This window comes from Felis catus, chromosome B3 (assembly GCF_018350175.1).
Source record: "Felis catus isolate Fca126 chromosome B3, F.catus_Fca126_mat1.0, whole genome shotgun sequence".
NCBI classification, from domain to species: Eukaryota; Metazoa; Chordata; class Mammalia; order Carnivora; family Felidae; genus Felis; species Felis catus.
Genome location: NC_058373.1, coordinates 99,467,701 through 99,482,484, shown reverse-complemented (window position 1 = coordinate 99,482,484; position 14,784 = coordinate 99,467,701). Strand labels below are relative to the sequence as shown.

At 44.8% G+C, this 14,784-nt stretch overlaps 1 protein-coding gene across 1 annotated transcript in view; it reads left to right on the top strand.

The window, feature by feature from the left end:
* The window catches only part of NID2 (nidogen 2), a 67,934-nt gene that overhangs the window by 28,153 nt on the left and 24,997 nt on the right, over positions 1-14,784 (top strand). Inside the window, exons 5-8 of the mRNA XM_023255688.2 lie at positions 1,873-2,022; positions 2,454-2,699; positions 3,855-4,055; positions 5,600-5,830. Of these exons, the coding sequence (XP_023111456.2) occupies positions 1,873-2,022; positions 2,454-2,699; positions 3,855-4,055; positions 5,600-5,830 (828 nt within the window). The remainder of the gene's footprint in view (positions 1-1,872; positions 2,023-2,453; positions 2,700-3,854; positions 4,056-5,599; positions 5,831-14,784) is intronic.

The window sequence follows — 14,784 nt, the reverse complement described above, 5'->3', positions numbered from 1 at the left end:
TTTAGCTTGTTTATCTGCAGAGCAGGGATCAAAACAGTCCCTGCTTTTGTGCAAATTGAAGGTGTTAATAAAGTACATAGATGGGGCGCCTGGGTGGCTAGGTTGGTTAAGCGTCCGACTTCGGCTCAGGTCATGATCTCACGGTCCGTGAGTTTGAGCCCCGCGTCGGGCTCTGTGCTGACAGCTCAGAGCCTGGAGCCTGCTTCAGATTCTGTGTCTCCCTCTCTCTCTGCCCCTCCCCTGTTCATGCTCTGTCTCTCTCCGTCTCAAAAACAAATAAACGTTAAAAAAAAAAAATTAAAAAAAAAATGCATAGAGTGGTATCTGCCATAGAGCAATGGCTATTTAAATGGTAACTTTGCTCTCTTTTTACCTGTGGATACAACTCTCTGCCTGGCTATGTTTACTTACCTGGGGTACATCTCCCCTCCTTCGGTTTCTTTGTTTGCCCTTCTTCCCTGGAGTAGTGTGCACATGTTAATCTTTCCATTTTTTCCTTACCCTTCAGTTTCCTCCTTCTCAGACCTAGGTCCGGAGCACAGCTGCCACCTAGGTTTGCCTAGGAGTCTTCCTCCGTCTTCCTCCGGAGCTGGCACCCCACAGCGGCAGAGTCCAGCGCTGGAGTTCCGTGCTGTCCCTGCTTGTCAGCGCTCCCTGAGTCTCCGCCCAAATCCTAACCCTCCCGCCCCATGTGAAGGCCAGGTGTGCTCAGCCACTTTGCCTCCTGGTGGCCACGCTCGGGCTTAACATCATCCCTGGTGTCTGGAGAGAGCCCTCTCTTCTCTATTAGCTCCCCCCCCCCCCCAACCACACCCCACTCTCTTGGCCATTTCCTATATGGAAATAGAATCTGCTCCAATTCCTTTGTTTCTTTCTCACTTTTTTTTTTAACGTTTATTTGTTTTGAGGGGGCGTGGGGGGGAGGGACCGAGAGGGAGAGAGAGAGAATCCCAAACAGGCTCTGCACTGCCAACGCAGAGCTTGACGTGGGGCTCGAACTCAAACCATAAGATGATGACCTGAGGCGAAACCAAGAGTGGGATGCTTAACCAACCGACTGAGCCACCCAGGTGCCCCTGATGGCCCTCTTTTTTTAATGGGCAGAATAAGTGGAAGATGGAAGGAGCCACTACTGGTCCACTGTGGTTTCCTAGAAGAGCTGTAATCGTGGCCCCCTCTCTCCCACTGCATAGCAATCTCGCTTGTGCCATAGCCACCACCAGAAACCCCACAAAGGCACAGGGCATTTAACAGCTGAATCCTCTCCTTCCCCCTCCTCCCTTCCTCTCCATACATTCTCCTTAGGGGTGGGTGTGTTCTTTAAGGCCCTTCTCTCTCAGAAGAAAACCTACCTCTCTGGGCAGATGAGACAAGCTGCAGGGTATTCTCTTTAGGTACAGGATCCCCTAGAAGCAAAGAGTGCTTGGACCTAAGACCACATTTGTTATTTCTCTTTTCAGTCTTCCTCTCTCTCTCCAGGTCGTTACTCTCAGGTTGAGTCACATAAAATTGCTGCTATTTGACCATTTTAGACCCACAAAATGGCAGTTTTGTACAGTTCGGCCTCACGCGTACTTACTGGTTGGCTTTTGTGTTCTGCGCTCACCCCACAGTGCTGCGGCCTCCCCGGAGTTCACCAGCTTTGCGGTGAGACCAGATGGGAGCAGTCCGTGGTACTTCTTGCCAGAAGACAAAGCAAGTTAATTCCCCTGGGTTGAATGTTGTTCCTGTCTCTTAAACATCAAAAACCCATTTGTTTATTACAAGCTAAACTGATTTTATGGAGCAGATGTGGTGTCCACGATGAAGCTTGGCAGGAACGATGCTGGAATCACTTAGTCCTTGTAATGCGAATTTGTTTTGACTTTCCAGTCTTCACGTATAATGCTGCCGACAAGGAAACCTGCGAACGCAACCACGGACAGTGCTCCCCACACGCCTTCTGCACTGACTACACAACTGGCTTTTGCTGCCACTGCCAGTCCAGGTTTTACGGAAATGGGAAGCACTGTCTGCCAGAAGGTAAGAGATGCTGGCTTGACGGGGCTGGGGGCTGCTCTGTGCAGATTTTTGCCACTTGCTTGTTTCCAGCCGCCGCTGTGACTCTGCTTATGGACCTCGAATCTCCGACTGCCTGAATCAAAGCACCGGCAACTTGCAGGTGCTTGATCGAGAGAAATGAGCGCATTTGGGCTGGTTTCCCAATTTGAGGATTAGCCAGAAATCTTTCCTCCTTTTTGCCAGCTCATTAGAGTCAGAGTGGATGGGAGAGTGGATGGGAGAAAATAAATCGAAGACAGGTCTGTTTTGCACTTAGATGGATAATGGGTTGGTTAGGAATCATGAAAACGGCTAAAAGACTGAGTTTGGGGAATTGTGAGCGGAATTACTCTCTGGGTACCCATCCCCAACCTGGACCGTGGTCACAGTTGACCGGATCTGCTGTCTTTCAGGGGTACCGCATCGAGTCAACGGGAAAGTGAGTGGCCACCTCCGCGTGGGCCACACGCCCGTCCACTTCACTGACGTGGACCTACATGCTTACATCGTGGGCAATGACGGCAGAGCCTACACGGCCATCAGCCACATCCCACAGCCTGCGGCCCAAGCCCTTCTCCCGCTCACGCCAATCGGAGGCCTGTTTGGCTGGCTCTTTGCATTAGAAAAACCAGGCTGGGAGAATGGCTTCCGTCTCACAGGTGAGCAGCTGTGCCCTTTGAGGGGGCTGATGGCTCCTGGCCACCAAGCTTTGGTTTTTATTCTGTGAAAGAGGATCTGTTTGCTCAGTTTTCTACAGGTGTGTAGCTGGGCCTGGTTTGGTCTCACGGGACTGTTTTCTTCCACATGTTCTCCAAGTCATCCTGAGAAATGGGATGATTCCATTTGGACCATTTATGTCCTTTCACCAGAATTGCTTCAAGCTTGTTTCTTAGGTTGTGTTTACTTGAGTTGTTACACACAGATCTGACAAATAGAGATGCACAAATGGTGATTACAGGGCATCTGGAGAGGAGTTTGCTCGTGAGTAAACTTCCTCCTCTCCCACCCCCACGACTCTGACCTATAATGGTACCGACCGGTGATTGCCTCTCACACTCTAACCTGCACACAGATCACCTGTAGCCCTTGTGAAAAGGCAGATTCTGGCTCTGTGGACCTGAGCTGGGGTCTGTGATTCTGTTTTCCTAGCAAGCTTCCAGGAGACGCAAATGCTGGTCTAAGGACCACCTTAGGTGGTGTAGAGGATCTTTTTTTTTTGGCTCTTTCCTCCCAACCTGAAAAGGCCAGTTTACTACTGGATTTATCACAGATCAAGTGCTGAGAGAAAAGTTCTTCCCGCACCTCCAGAGCTATCTTGTTTTCCGTCAAGGTTTGGAGTTACAAGTAGGTGGAGTATATTCCGTCACATTTGAATTTCAGGTGAACAATGAATTATGTGAATAACTTAGTAAAAGTATGCCCTAAATATTGTAGAAGACATATTATACTAAAAACATATTATCTGAAATTCAAATTTAACTGGGTGTCCTAAGATTTTTTTGCTTGTTTTTCTACTAAGTCTGGCAACCTCAGAAAGAGAAAGGTCAGGATGTTCCTAGTAGTTTCTTACGGAAAACAAGCTGTTACAAAGAGAAGCAGTGTGAAATGAGGCAGGATGAAACCACACTGTTTAGTAGAAACTTGGGGGAACTGACGAAATCGGCAGCTGATGGTACTTAGTCTTGGATATCAGATGATCTCCGTAGGCGCCGTCTCCAACAGCAGTAGGAATGAGGAAATTCACAGCGGTGATAGTTACTGGAAGGCGCAACACCCCTTCTTAGCTCTGTGCTGAAGTCTTTCTTCCTCTCCAGGTGCCACCTTTACCCATGACATGGAAGTTATTTTCTATCCGGGGGAAGAGAGGGTTCGCATCACTCAAACTGCCGAGGGACTTGACCCAGAGAACTATCTGAGCATTAAGACCAACATTCAAGGCCAGGTGCCTTACATCCCAGCAAATTTCACAGCCCACATGGCGCCCTACAAGGAGCTTTACCACTACACGGACTCAGGTATGTGTAACCCGTTTTGACATCTATAAAATGGGGAGAGTGCATATCTCCCAAGATAGTTGTGAGGATGATGAGTTTTTATGTGGGATGTCCTTAGAATGGTGTGGGGTACATAAAAGGAGCTCAATATCATTTTAGTGCTCTTACTAAATATGTAGTATAAGTGAGAGGAGTGTTGGCTGCTACACAAATGAATACCAACATTCCTATCCCAGTACTTTCAAATAATAATGGAATCAATGGTAACCTTGTCTCTGGGGGTGGGTTAGGGTTGTATAATTATATACCGTTTTTAACCACCTGTGCTCTCTGGGCCACGGAAAAGTATTGACTATTGGAATTTTTACTTGTCCTGTAACATTGTTTCAGCCCGTTTTAAAATGAGGTGTTGGGGCGCCTGGGTGGCTCAGTCGGTTAAGCGTCCGACTTCGGCTCAGGTCACGATCTCACAGTTCGTGGGTTCGAGCCCCGCGTCGGGCTCTGTGCTGACAGCTCGGAGCCTGTTTCAGATTCTGTGTCTCCCTCTCTCTGACCCTCCCCCGTTCATGTTCTGTCTCTCTCTGTCTCAAAAATAAATAAAAACGTGAAAAAAAAAATTTTTAAATAAAATGAGGTGTTATGCAGTGTTGTACAACTAATGCTAGGTTTGGAGTCAGAGGATAGGAATTCACATCATGGACTTGTAGTTTAAACTAGCTGAGGGCTAAGGTCACTTGCCACCTAAGCGCCTATTTTCTCATCTTGAGAATGAGCAGAAGAACGCCTTTTCTCTCTACCTTCCGTGGTTGTTATGTGTAAATTGTGCTGAGTTCTGTAAAACCACCTGAATGCAAGACGCTGGCGTAGTCACAGCAGTCGTCCTGCGGCACAGCAGTTTGCTCCGAGCCGTGCCTTTCCTGCTTCTGTGTTGTGAGTGTTGGAAGCTGGGCAGAGGGTGAACAGAGGAGAATGGGCAGGAGAAACCCAGATCGTGCACAGAACAGCTGATGGCCAGAACACTGGTGTGGGCTTCCAACTCCGCATTCAGATTGAAATAACGTCCCTTCCCTTTGTCCAGAACTCTTCGGACTTAAGTTGGAAGCTGTCACCTCTGTGCAATCTTGAACATGAAAACTTGGGGTAGAGAGTCGGGCTGCCTCGTGTCCCAGTTCCAGCTCTGTCACATACACAAGGCTGGTATGTGATAGGCTACCTCTTCACCTCTGCAAGGCCCCCTGGCGGTGATCGCAGAGGCCACCCTGCTGGGGTGAGGTACTAACAAGGCAGTGCTTGTAGAGCATCTGGCGTGGCTGGCACATCGTGGCAGAATTTATTCTTTGCTAGTAATGATGGCAGTGATCGTCCTTCCTCCTCCTCTGCATGTTGGCTTTGTGTCTACTCACATTCCTGGAATTGTCGGGCAGGTTTTCCATATTAACTCAGGAACTTCCCGAGGGAACACCCTCCAGGAATTAGATGAAAAACTGTGCAGAAAAATCTACCCCACATGAAAATCTCTGGTATCTTCAAAATTGACCGGTTTGGCTGAATAATGTCTGTTGCAGCTGTGACCTCCACAAGTTCCAGAGACTACTCACTCATCCTCGGTGGCATCAACCAAACACTGTCCTACCGCATCTACCAGAACATCACTTACCAGGCGTGCAGGCACGCCCCCAGACACCGGGCCATCCCCAAAACCCAGCAGCTGAATGTGGACCGGGTCTTTGCCTTGTACACTGATGGGGAAGGAGTACTTAGATTTGCTGTGACCAATCAGCTTGGCCCAGTTGAAGGTATGTTTCCTTCTGTTGTTTTGGCAAAAAATCGCATCCAGCTCTTAAAAATTCCTTTTTGGGTAGCCTCAGAATGATTCACGGAGGTTACTAAGGGTTACTGAGTACCAGGCTCTGTGTTAGGTGCTGGGCGTAAGGATGCATAAAGCAGGGGCTTGTCTTTGAGGTGGAGACAGAGGTAGAAATGGAACTTGTAGAACAGCATTCCTACCAAACTAAGGAATAGAGCACAATATGTGAGGCTGCTTGGTGTGCCAAGCACACACCCCATGTGTGTGCCAGTCTCTGCTGGGGAGACATCTGTGAACAAGGTGAGGGCAAGTTAGGAGGGGGACTGATGCTGACAGGTATTTATAATACTGATAAGAGCATGGCACTATGAGCCTAGTCTGGAAGTGTAGGGAAGAGGTACCCAAAAAGGGACATTTTAGCTAGAACGCAAAGGGTGAGCTGGATTTCACCAAATCAAATCAAATCAAATCAAGGTAAGACAAAGAGCCAGTGCCTGGAAGAACAAAAAGAGAGAAAAACACAAGTTGAATCGTACCCCATGAGGAGAGCCTGGATGCCTTCACTCTGAAGATGTCTGTTCCTGTCACTTCTGCTCAGCACTGCATCAGAAGTTTTAGCCGGGGCAATTAGACAAGAAAATAAAAGGCATGCAGACTGGAAAGGAAGAAGTAAAATGATCTCTGTTCTCCTATGATGTGATCTTAATATGTAGAAAGTCTAATTCGTTAAACTGTTAGAACTAATGTGTTCCGCAAAGTCAAAGGATATAATTTTTGTATATCAGTCTTCTATTTCTGTATAGTAACAATGAGCAAACTGAAAAGGAAACTTTAAAAACAATTCTGTTCCCAAAATATTTAGGAATAAAAAAAAATTTTTTAAGTGTAACACTTCTACATTGAAACCTATAAAGCAGTTTTGAAAAAAAAAATTAAGACCTAAATAAATAGAAAATTAGATGTAATGGCATCTTTATGACTCAGAAGACTTATTAGCATAGCAGTGCTTCCTAGCATAGATTCAACACAATCCTATCAGCTATCAGCTGGTCTTTCTGCAAAAACTGAGAAGCTGATTCTACAATTGATGGAAATTTAAGGATCCCAGAATAGCCAAAACAAAATCGAAAAAGAACGGTTGGAGGATTTCCACTTTAATCAGGACCATGTAGTCCTGGCACAAGGATGGGTATAAAGATCAGTGGAATAGAAGTGAGAGTCCAGAAATAAACACTCACATCTACAATCAATTGATTTTGACAAGGTTGCCAAAACAATTCATTGAGGAGAGAGAGTAGTTTTTTTTAACAAGTGGTTCTGGGAAAGTTGGGATATTTGCATGCTAAAAATGATTATGGACCCCTGTCTTCCATCATACACAAAAATTAACCAAAAATGGGTCATAGACCTTCATGTAATTTAGCTACACTTTAGAAAAAATAAAGGGGCAAATTTTTATGACTCTGAATTTGGCAATAGCTGCTGCTTTTTTTTTAATGTTTATTTTTGAGAGCAGGGAGGGGCAGAGAGAGAGGGGAACAGAGGATCCAAAGCAGGCTCCACACTGACAGCAGAGCCTGATGTGGGGTTCGAACTCACAAAGTGTGAGATCATGACCTGAGCTGAAGTTGGACACCCAACCAACTGAGTCACCCAGGCACCCCAGCAATAGCTTCTTTATATATGATACTGAAAGCGTAGGCAATCAAGAAAAAATTGGGTGTCATCAAAATTAAAAACTTGTGCTTCAGAGATTATTACCAACAAAGTGAACATACAACCCACAGAAAGGTATAAAATGTTTGAAAATCATATATTTAATAAGAGGCTTATATCTAGAATATATGAAGAACTCTCACAAACACAGTAAAAAGAAACAATATAAAAAATTTGGATAGAACATTTCTCAGAAGATACACAAACTACCCAGTAGACACATGAAAAGATGCTCAATATCATTAGTCATCAGGAAAATGCAAATACAGTCAAAGCCATAATGATACTACTTTATATGCGTGTGGATCGCTGTATTAAAAAGACATAACAAGTGTTGGTGAAGTTGTGGAAAAATTGAAACCCTCCTACACTGCTAGTGGGAGTGTAAAATGGTACTTACTATGGGAAACAATCCAGTAGTTTTTCAAAGTTAAAGTTACCACTTGAGCAATTGTCTTTTTTTTGTAATTTTTTTTGACGTTTATTCATTTTTGAGAAACAGAGTGCAAGTGGGGGGTGGGGCAGAGAGAGAAGGAGACACAGAATCCGAAGCAGGCTCCAGTCTCTGAACTGTCAGCACAGAGCCCGACGTGGGGCTTGAACCCACAAACCACGAGATCACAACCTGAGCCGAAGTCGGACGCTCTACTGACTGAGCCACCCAGGTGCCCCACCACTTGAGCAATTATACTCGTAGCTCTATAACCAAGAGAAAAGAAAACTTATGTCCCCATAAAAACTTGTACATGAATATTCATAGAAGCATTATTCAGAATAGCCAAAAGGTAGAGAAAAACCAGATGTCCATCGATTGAGGAGTGGATTTTTAAAATGTCCTAATGCATACAATGGAATATGATCAAGACATAAAAAGGAATGAAGTACTGACACATGTTACAATATGAATGAATTTTGAAAACATGCTGACTTGTGAAGGTAACTAGTCACAAAGGGCAACCTACTGTTTGATTCTATTTATGTGAAATATCCCAAAGAGGCAAATCTGCGAAGAGAGTAGATCAGTGGTTGCCTAGGGCTGGGGCATAAGAGGATAGGGAGTGGATGGCCAGAGTACAAGTGTCTTTTGCGGGTGGGTATTAAAATGTGTTAAACTTGATTGTGGTGATAGTTGCCTAACTGTAAATATACTAAAAAAATCTGTGTTCTTTAGATGCATGAATTATATGGTATGTGAGTTATGTCTTCACTGAAAAAAAAAATAGCCGTGGGGTAAAAATAAAAAAACAACAAAAAAAACCCCCAAAAAACTAAACAAAAAAAAAAGCCGTGTTTCTCAAACTTGAGTTGGAATTAACCACACCTGTGAAGCTTGGTAAACATGCAGATAAGAATGTTCTAGGCTTACTAAGGCACTAAAGGGCATGAGGAACCTTAAGTACATATTGCTAAGTGAAAGAAAGCCTGAAAAGGCTACATCTGTGTGATTCCAACTACAGTTGACCCTTGAACAACACAGGTTTGAACTGGGTGGTTGACTTATATGTGGCTTTTTTTTTATACAGTACTGTAAATGTATTTTCTCTTATGATTTTCTTTTTTTTTAACTTTTATTTAAATTCTAGTTAACATGCAGTGCAATATTGGTTTCAGGAGTAGAATTCAGTGATTCATCACTTACATACAACCCCCAGTGCTCATCACAGGTGCCCTCCTTAATCTCTGTCATCCCTTTAGCTCATCTCCCACCCACCCCCCTCCATTGACCCTCAATTTGTTCTGTATCGTTAAGAGTTACCTATGGTTTATTTCCCTCTTTTTTTCTCCCCTTCCCATATGCTCATCTGTTGTTTTTTGTTGTTGTTGTTGTTGTTAAATTCCACATGTGAGTGAAATCGTATGGTATTTATCTTTTTCTGACTGACTTATTTCAATTAGCATAATATACTTTAGCTCCACAGTGGGGTGCATGTACCCCTTCAGATCTCTATTTTTGTATCCCTTGGGTAAATTCCTGGTAGTGGAATTGCAGTGTCCTAGGGTAGTTCTATTTTAGCTTTTTGAGGACGGTCCATACTGTTTGGTAGAGTGGCTGCACCAGTGTGCATTCACACCGGCAATGCAAGAGGGTTCCCCTTTCTCTGCATCCTTGCCAACACCTGTTGTTTCTTGTGTTAATTTTAGTCATTCTGACAGGTGTATCTCATTTTTTTTGACTTTCATTTCCCGGGTGATGGGTGATGTTGAGCATCTTTTCATGTGTCTGTTAGCCATCCGATTGTCTTCTTTGGAAAAGTGTCTATCCATGTCTTCTGCCCATTTCTTAGCTGGATTATTAGTTTTTTTGGGTATTGAGTTGGGTAAGTTCTTTATAGATTTTGGATACTAACCCTTTGTCAGGTATGTCATTAGCAAATATTTTCTCCCCATTCCGTAGGCTGCTTTTTAGTTTTGTTGATTGTTTCCTTCACTGTGAAGAAGCATTTTATCTTGGTGAAGTTCCATAGTTCATATTTGTTTTTGTTTCCCTGCCTCCAGAAACGTGTCTAGTAAGAAGTTGCTCTGGCCGAGGTCAAAGAGGTTGCTGCCTGTGTTCTCCTCTAGGATTTTGATGGTTTCCTGTCTCACATTTAGGCCTTTCATCCATGTTGAATTTATTTTTGTGTATGGTGTAAGAAAGTGGTCTAATTTCATTCTTCATGTTGCCATCCAGCTTTCCCAACACCATTTGTTGAAGAGACTGTCTTTTTTCCATTGGATATTCTTTCTTGCTTTGTTGAAGATTAGTTGACCATATAGTTCCATGTCCATTTCTGGGCTTTCTGTTCTGTTCCATTGACCTATGTGTCTGTTTTTGTGCCAGTATCATACTGTCTTGATGACTACAGCTTTGTAAAGCAGCTTGAAATCCGGGTTTGTGATGCCTCCAGCTTTATTTTTTTCTTTTTTAGGATTGCTTTGGCTATCTGGGGTCTTTTGTGGTTCCATGCAAATTTTAGGATTGTTTGTTCTAGCTCTGTAAAAAATGCTATTAGTATTTTTATAAGGATTGCATTAAATGTGTGGGTTGCTTTGGGTAGTATAGACATTTTAACAATGTTTGTGCTTCCAGTCCATGAGCATGGAATGTTTTTCCATTGCTTTGTGTACTCTTCAGTTTCTTTCATAAGTGTTCTATAGTTTTTGGAGTACAGATCTTTTACCTCTGTGGTTAGGTTTATTCCTAGGTATCTTCTTGTTTTTGGTGCTCTCTTAGGATTTTCTTAGTTTTTTCTTTTCTCTGGCTTAAATTTATTATTAAGAATACAGTATATAATATATAAAATATGTATCAGATATTTCCTTATTGGTAAGGCTTTTGGTCAACAGTAAGCTGTTAGCTTTGGGGGAGTCAAAAGTTAGATGCAGATTTTTCAGCTCTGCAGGGGATCAGGAAATTGTTCAAGGGTCAACTGCATGTAACAGTCTAGGAAAAATGAAACTATAGAGAATAAAAGTCAGTGGTTGCCAGGAGTTCAGGGGGAGGTGAGTAGGGAGAGCACAGGGGATTTTTAGGGCAGTGGAACTACTACTCTGTATGCTTCTATGATGGTGAATAGATGTCATTATACATTTGCCCAAACCTATAGAACTGCATGACACAAAGAGTAAGCCCTAATAAACTGTAGACTTTAGGTAATAATATCAGTATTGGCTTATCGTTACAAGGACTGTATCACACTAATATAAGAAGTTCATGAACTGCATATTGGGGGGGGCGCTATGAAACCTTTACTTTCTGCTCAATTTTTCTGTAAACCTAAAACTGTTCTTTAAAAAAAAAAAGTCTGTCAATTAAAAAAAAATTTTTTTTTTTTTTTTGGTGAGCCAGAGGGTGAACCTGCAAAGTCCAGGAACCCTAACAGATAGGAAATTGTCAGATGAAAGGGAAATTTTAGTTGTGAAAGCCAATAGCTAGTGTTTTCCCCTAGAATGCAAGGCGTACCTAAGGAGTAAAGAGAGGGTCTCCCGTGTTTTGCTCTGTATCGATACTGTTGAGGCCAGACTCCCCTCCAGAGGTGATTCTGTGACTCAGCAGTGGAGACGAGGGCTCCGTAAGCCTCCTCAGGCTCATGAGCATCACTTCAGCAATATGATAATGAGATGAAGGCAGGAGGGCTGGACTCTTGGAGGATGCGGAGGTGACTTGAAATGAGAATCCCGAGTTTGTTGGTGTGGCTGTGTGGGTGGTTTGGTTTTAGGAAACGTGCTTGGGAGTACAGGCATTGGGAACGCAAAGATTTTTTTAATAGCATGAAAACGTCAGTTGACTTTAGAGAGACGGACATCCCACAAGGGAAAAGATGATTGCCTATTTCTCAAGAAAAGAGTTGAACACAAACAGCTGAGGAAAACACCCTTCAGCACTTTGCTGGGTGTCGGTGTCTGGTCTGTAAGAACAGTGATTAGCGAAGAGCCTCCCAGGCCGTGGAATCCCGCGCAGATTCTAGAATTTCGTAGTGAAAAGATAAATCTCTGGGTGTGTTTTTCCCGGAGGCACACCAGATGAGAGTAACAAAAAGAATGCCGGCAAACTGACAGGTACCAAGTTGCTCATTTGTCTTTAGAACTTTATGTGATTTTCCCTTCCATGCCAGTCCAATATAATAGCAAAGGACGGTTTACTTGGCTCCAAGCACTGTCATAAGTACTTTCAGAAATGAACTCAGTCCCACAAAACCCCCTGCCCAACAGGGGAATCATCATCCCCCGTTTTACAGAGACTGAGGTATAGACATGAAGTAACTTGCTCCGTCACAACTAAAACGTGTCCAGCTGGGACCCAATCCTGGGCCCCAGCTCTAGAGCCCGTCTCGTAACCTCGCCCGGCACTGCTTTTCCACATGGACTCCGCTGGCCTCAGGACTGCCTCGTAATTTGGGCCAAATTTCAAGAGGGCGTGTGTGTTTTAACCCTGTGTGTTTGCACCCCGTTTCACCCACCCCTGGGGAAAACTGCAATACTGTTGTTTATACTCCCTGAATAGGAGAAAAATGGGGTGGGGGGAGAGAAAACAACAAATGAACAAATGACAAAACCTTCCCCCCGCCCCGCAGTACACAACAGTATCCTCTCAAGCGTTCCGTTTCTCCGGAGGGAATAATGATCTGTTTGGAATGTCTGGGACACCCCGCAGCTGCCCCATCTGATGTGGGCACTTGTGGCTTCCCAGGGCTCGGGAGGTACTGTCGTCCAGTCTTCCCAGTGAGCAGTCAGAGCCTGGGGCCTGGCCCACTTCCCAGCTGCAGCCCCCAACCGCCCTCCGAGTGTTTGAGCTTCAGGTCTGGGTTGGCTGTCCTTCGTGGGGTCCTCGAGCAGGACGCCGCTGGGCCTCCTGCCCTTGTGCCCACCTCAGGGCTCCTTCTGGTGGGTCGAGGAGACTGGGCAGAGGGCCATGCAGCAAAGCGGAACGGACTGTTCCTTGATGGAAAACTGCTCTTCTCCTCTTGATTAAATGAGTAAATTAGTTCCAGATCCCCTGTCAGAGAGTCAAGCCGTTTAAAAGGGTGAGGGCGAAATAGAATACATGGTAAGGAAGATAGTGTTGTTCTTGCTATAATAGGAGAAAGCTAACAAGCCGTGGAGAGTGAGTAGCCAAATGGTTTTAGAAATGTATTTTTAAAGCCGTGTTTTTGGAAACCAAGTTCAGTGAGCAGGGCCTGTGCTCAGAAGGGCTCTACACTTGGTTTGAGAGCTCTGCGGCTGTTCTCTTGAAACTCTTAATTTGTGAACAGGGCCCCACGCTTTCATTTTGCACTGAACTCTGTGAATTACATAGCCCGTCCTGTCAGTGTAGTATATTTTAAATCAGTGTCACGTAACTATGGACATTTTGCCCCCTCGGTTTCAGGTAGGCCAGTGTTTCCCGTCCAAGTTTGCAAGTCAGCTTTTGCACTGTGTTGTTTTTTGTTTTGTTTTGTTTTGTTTCATGCCTAGCAGGGCGGTGAGCTCTTGATGTCTATGCATTCTCACTGATCTTTACCAGAATGTGCCACAGTGCAAATTTGATGCTGGAAAGTACTGAACGAGAAGGGTAAGCATTGGTATTTCTAAATTAAAACATTTCAGAGATCGCTTCCCCCTTTGGCTGGGTAGACCACGCACGTTATACAGCATCTTCTCCTAAAATGGAGAAATGAGAAGGAATTGCCTTGCTCTCAGCTTTCAGTGAGGACATGACCCTACTCTTAACCATAACCATGCTGTGGACTGTCTCAGGAACTTGGTCTGTACTACGCTATAACCCCAGCGTTCTGCTTCCATCCCATTCACCAAGAGATCCAGAGGGAAGAACGAGGGACGCCCAAGGGTACCTTGCTTGATTTGCGGAGCTAGGCGCACGCTGACAGACTTAAGTTCATCAGGTTTAAAAAGTGCTGGAGCCATTTGTTGGTCCTTTTTTTCTTGGCAAAGATTCCGTAACACACACCAGCCAACATCATTGAGGCAGACCAAGGATAAACCCATGGCCCTCCTTTATTTACTTGCTTGGCCATAATTTGGGACTAAGAATATTGCGTTGTAAGAACACAGAGTGGTGTTTCTTATAAAGTGATAGGGGGAATTGACTAGAAGGCAGCGGGTCCTTTCAGAGACTCAGACAAGGCATCCCTGCTCCTACCAGGCTGAGAAAACTGGAAGAGTCAGCGTGGACAGTGGGCAAGCCCTGGGGAGGTAGCTGGATGTCCTGAAGGACTGCAAGGGGGTCCAGTCTGAGGCAGGTGACGGCAGCAAGTGTCACCTTGAGTCTATACTAGGAGTTACTTTGGGCAAGACCCACCCACCTGAGGTAAGGAGGGTGGGAGATGTAGGTGAGCTAGAGAGAAATGAGAGGGAATCTAGGAGGAGGTGGTGCCAGGAAGTTCAAGTAGGTGGTGTTGCCAGTGTATCCACCAATGCCAAGGTTCTGGTCCCTGGAGCAGTGGGAGCTGTCATGATCCGGGCAGAACTTGGGGTGTACCGAGCTGGCTGTCAAGACAGGGACCAGGCACAGGCAGAAATCCAAGGCAGAAGCTCCGGTTATGACTTAGACGAAGCCCTCTCGGTAGCAGGGATGGCTTGATGTAAAGCCTGGGAGGTTTGGATAAAGCTCTTGAAATCTTTTGGATCTAAGATTAGAATTAATTCTAGGAACTGAGACATAAAGCTGAAAGCATGTTGAGGGTAGTGGCCCCACTGAGGAAGAAAAGGGGGGAACAGAGTCACTAGGGACTGGGCGGGCCTGCCTGT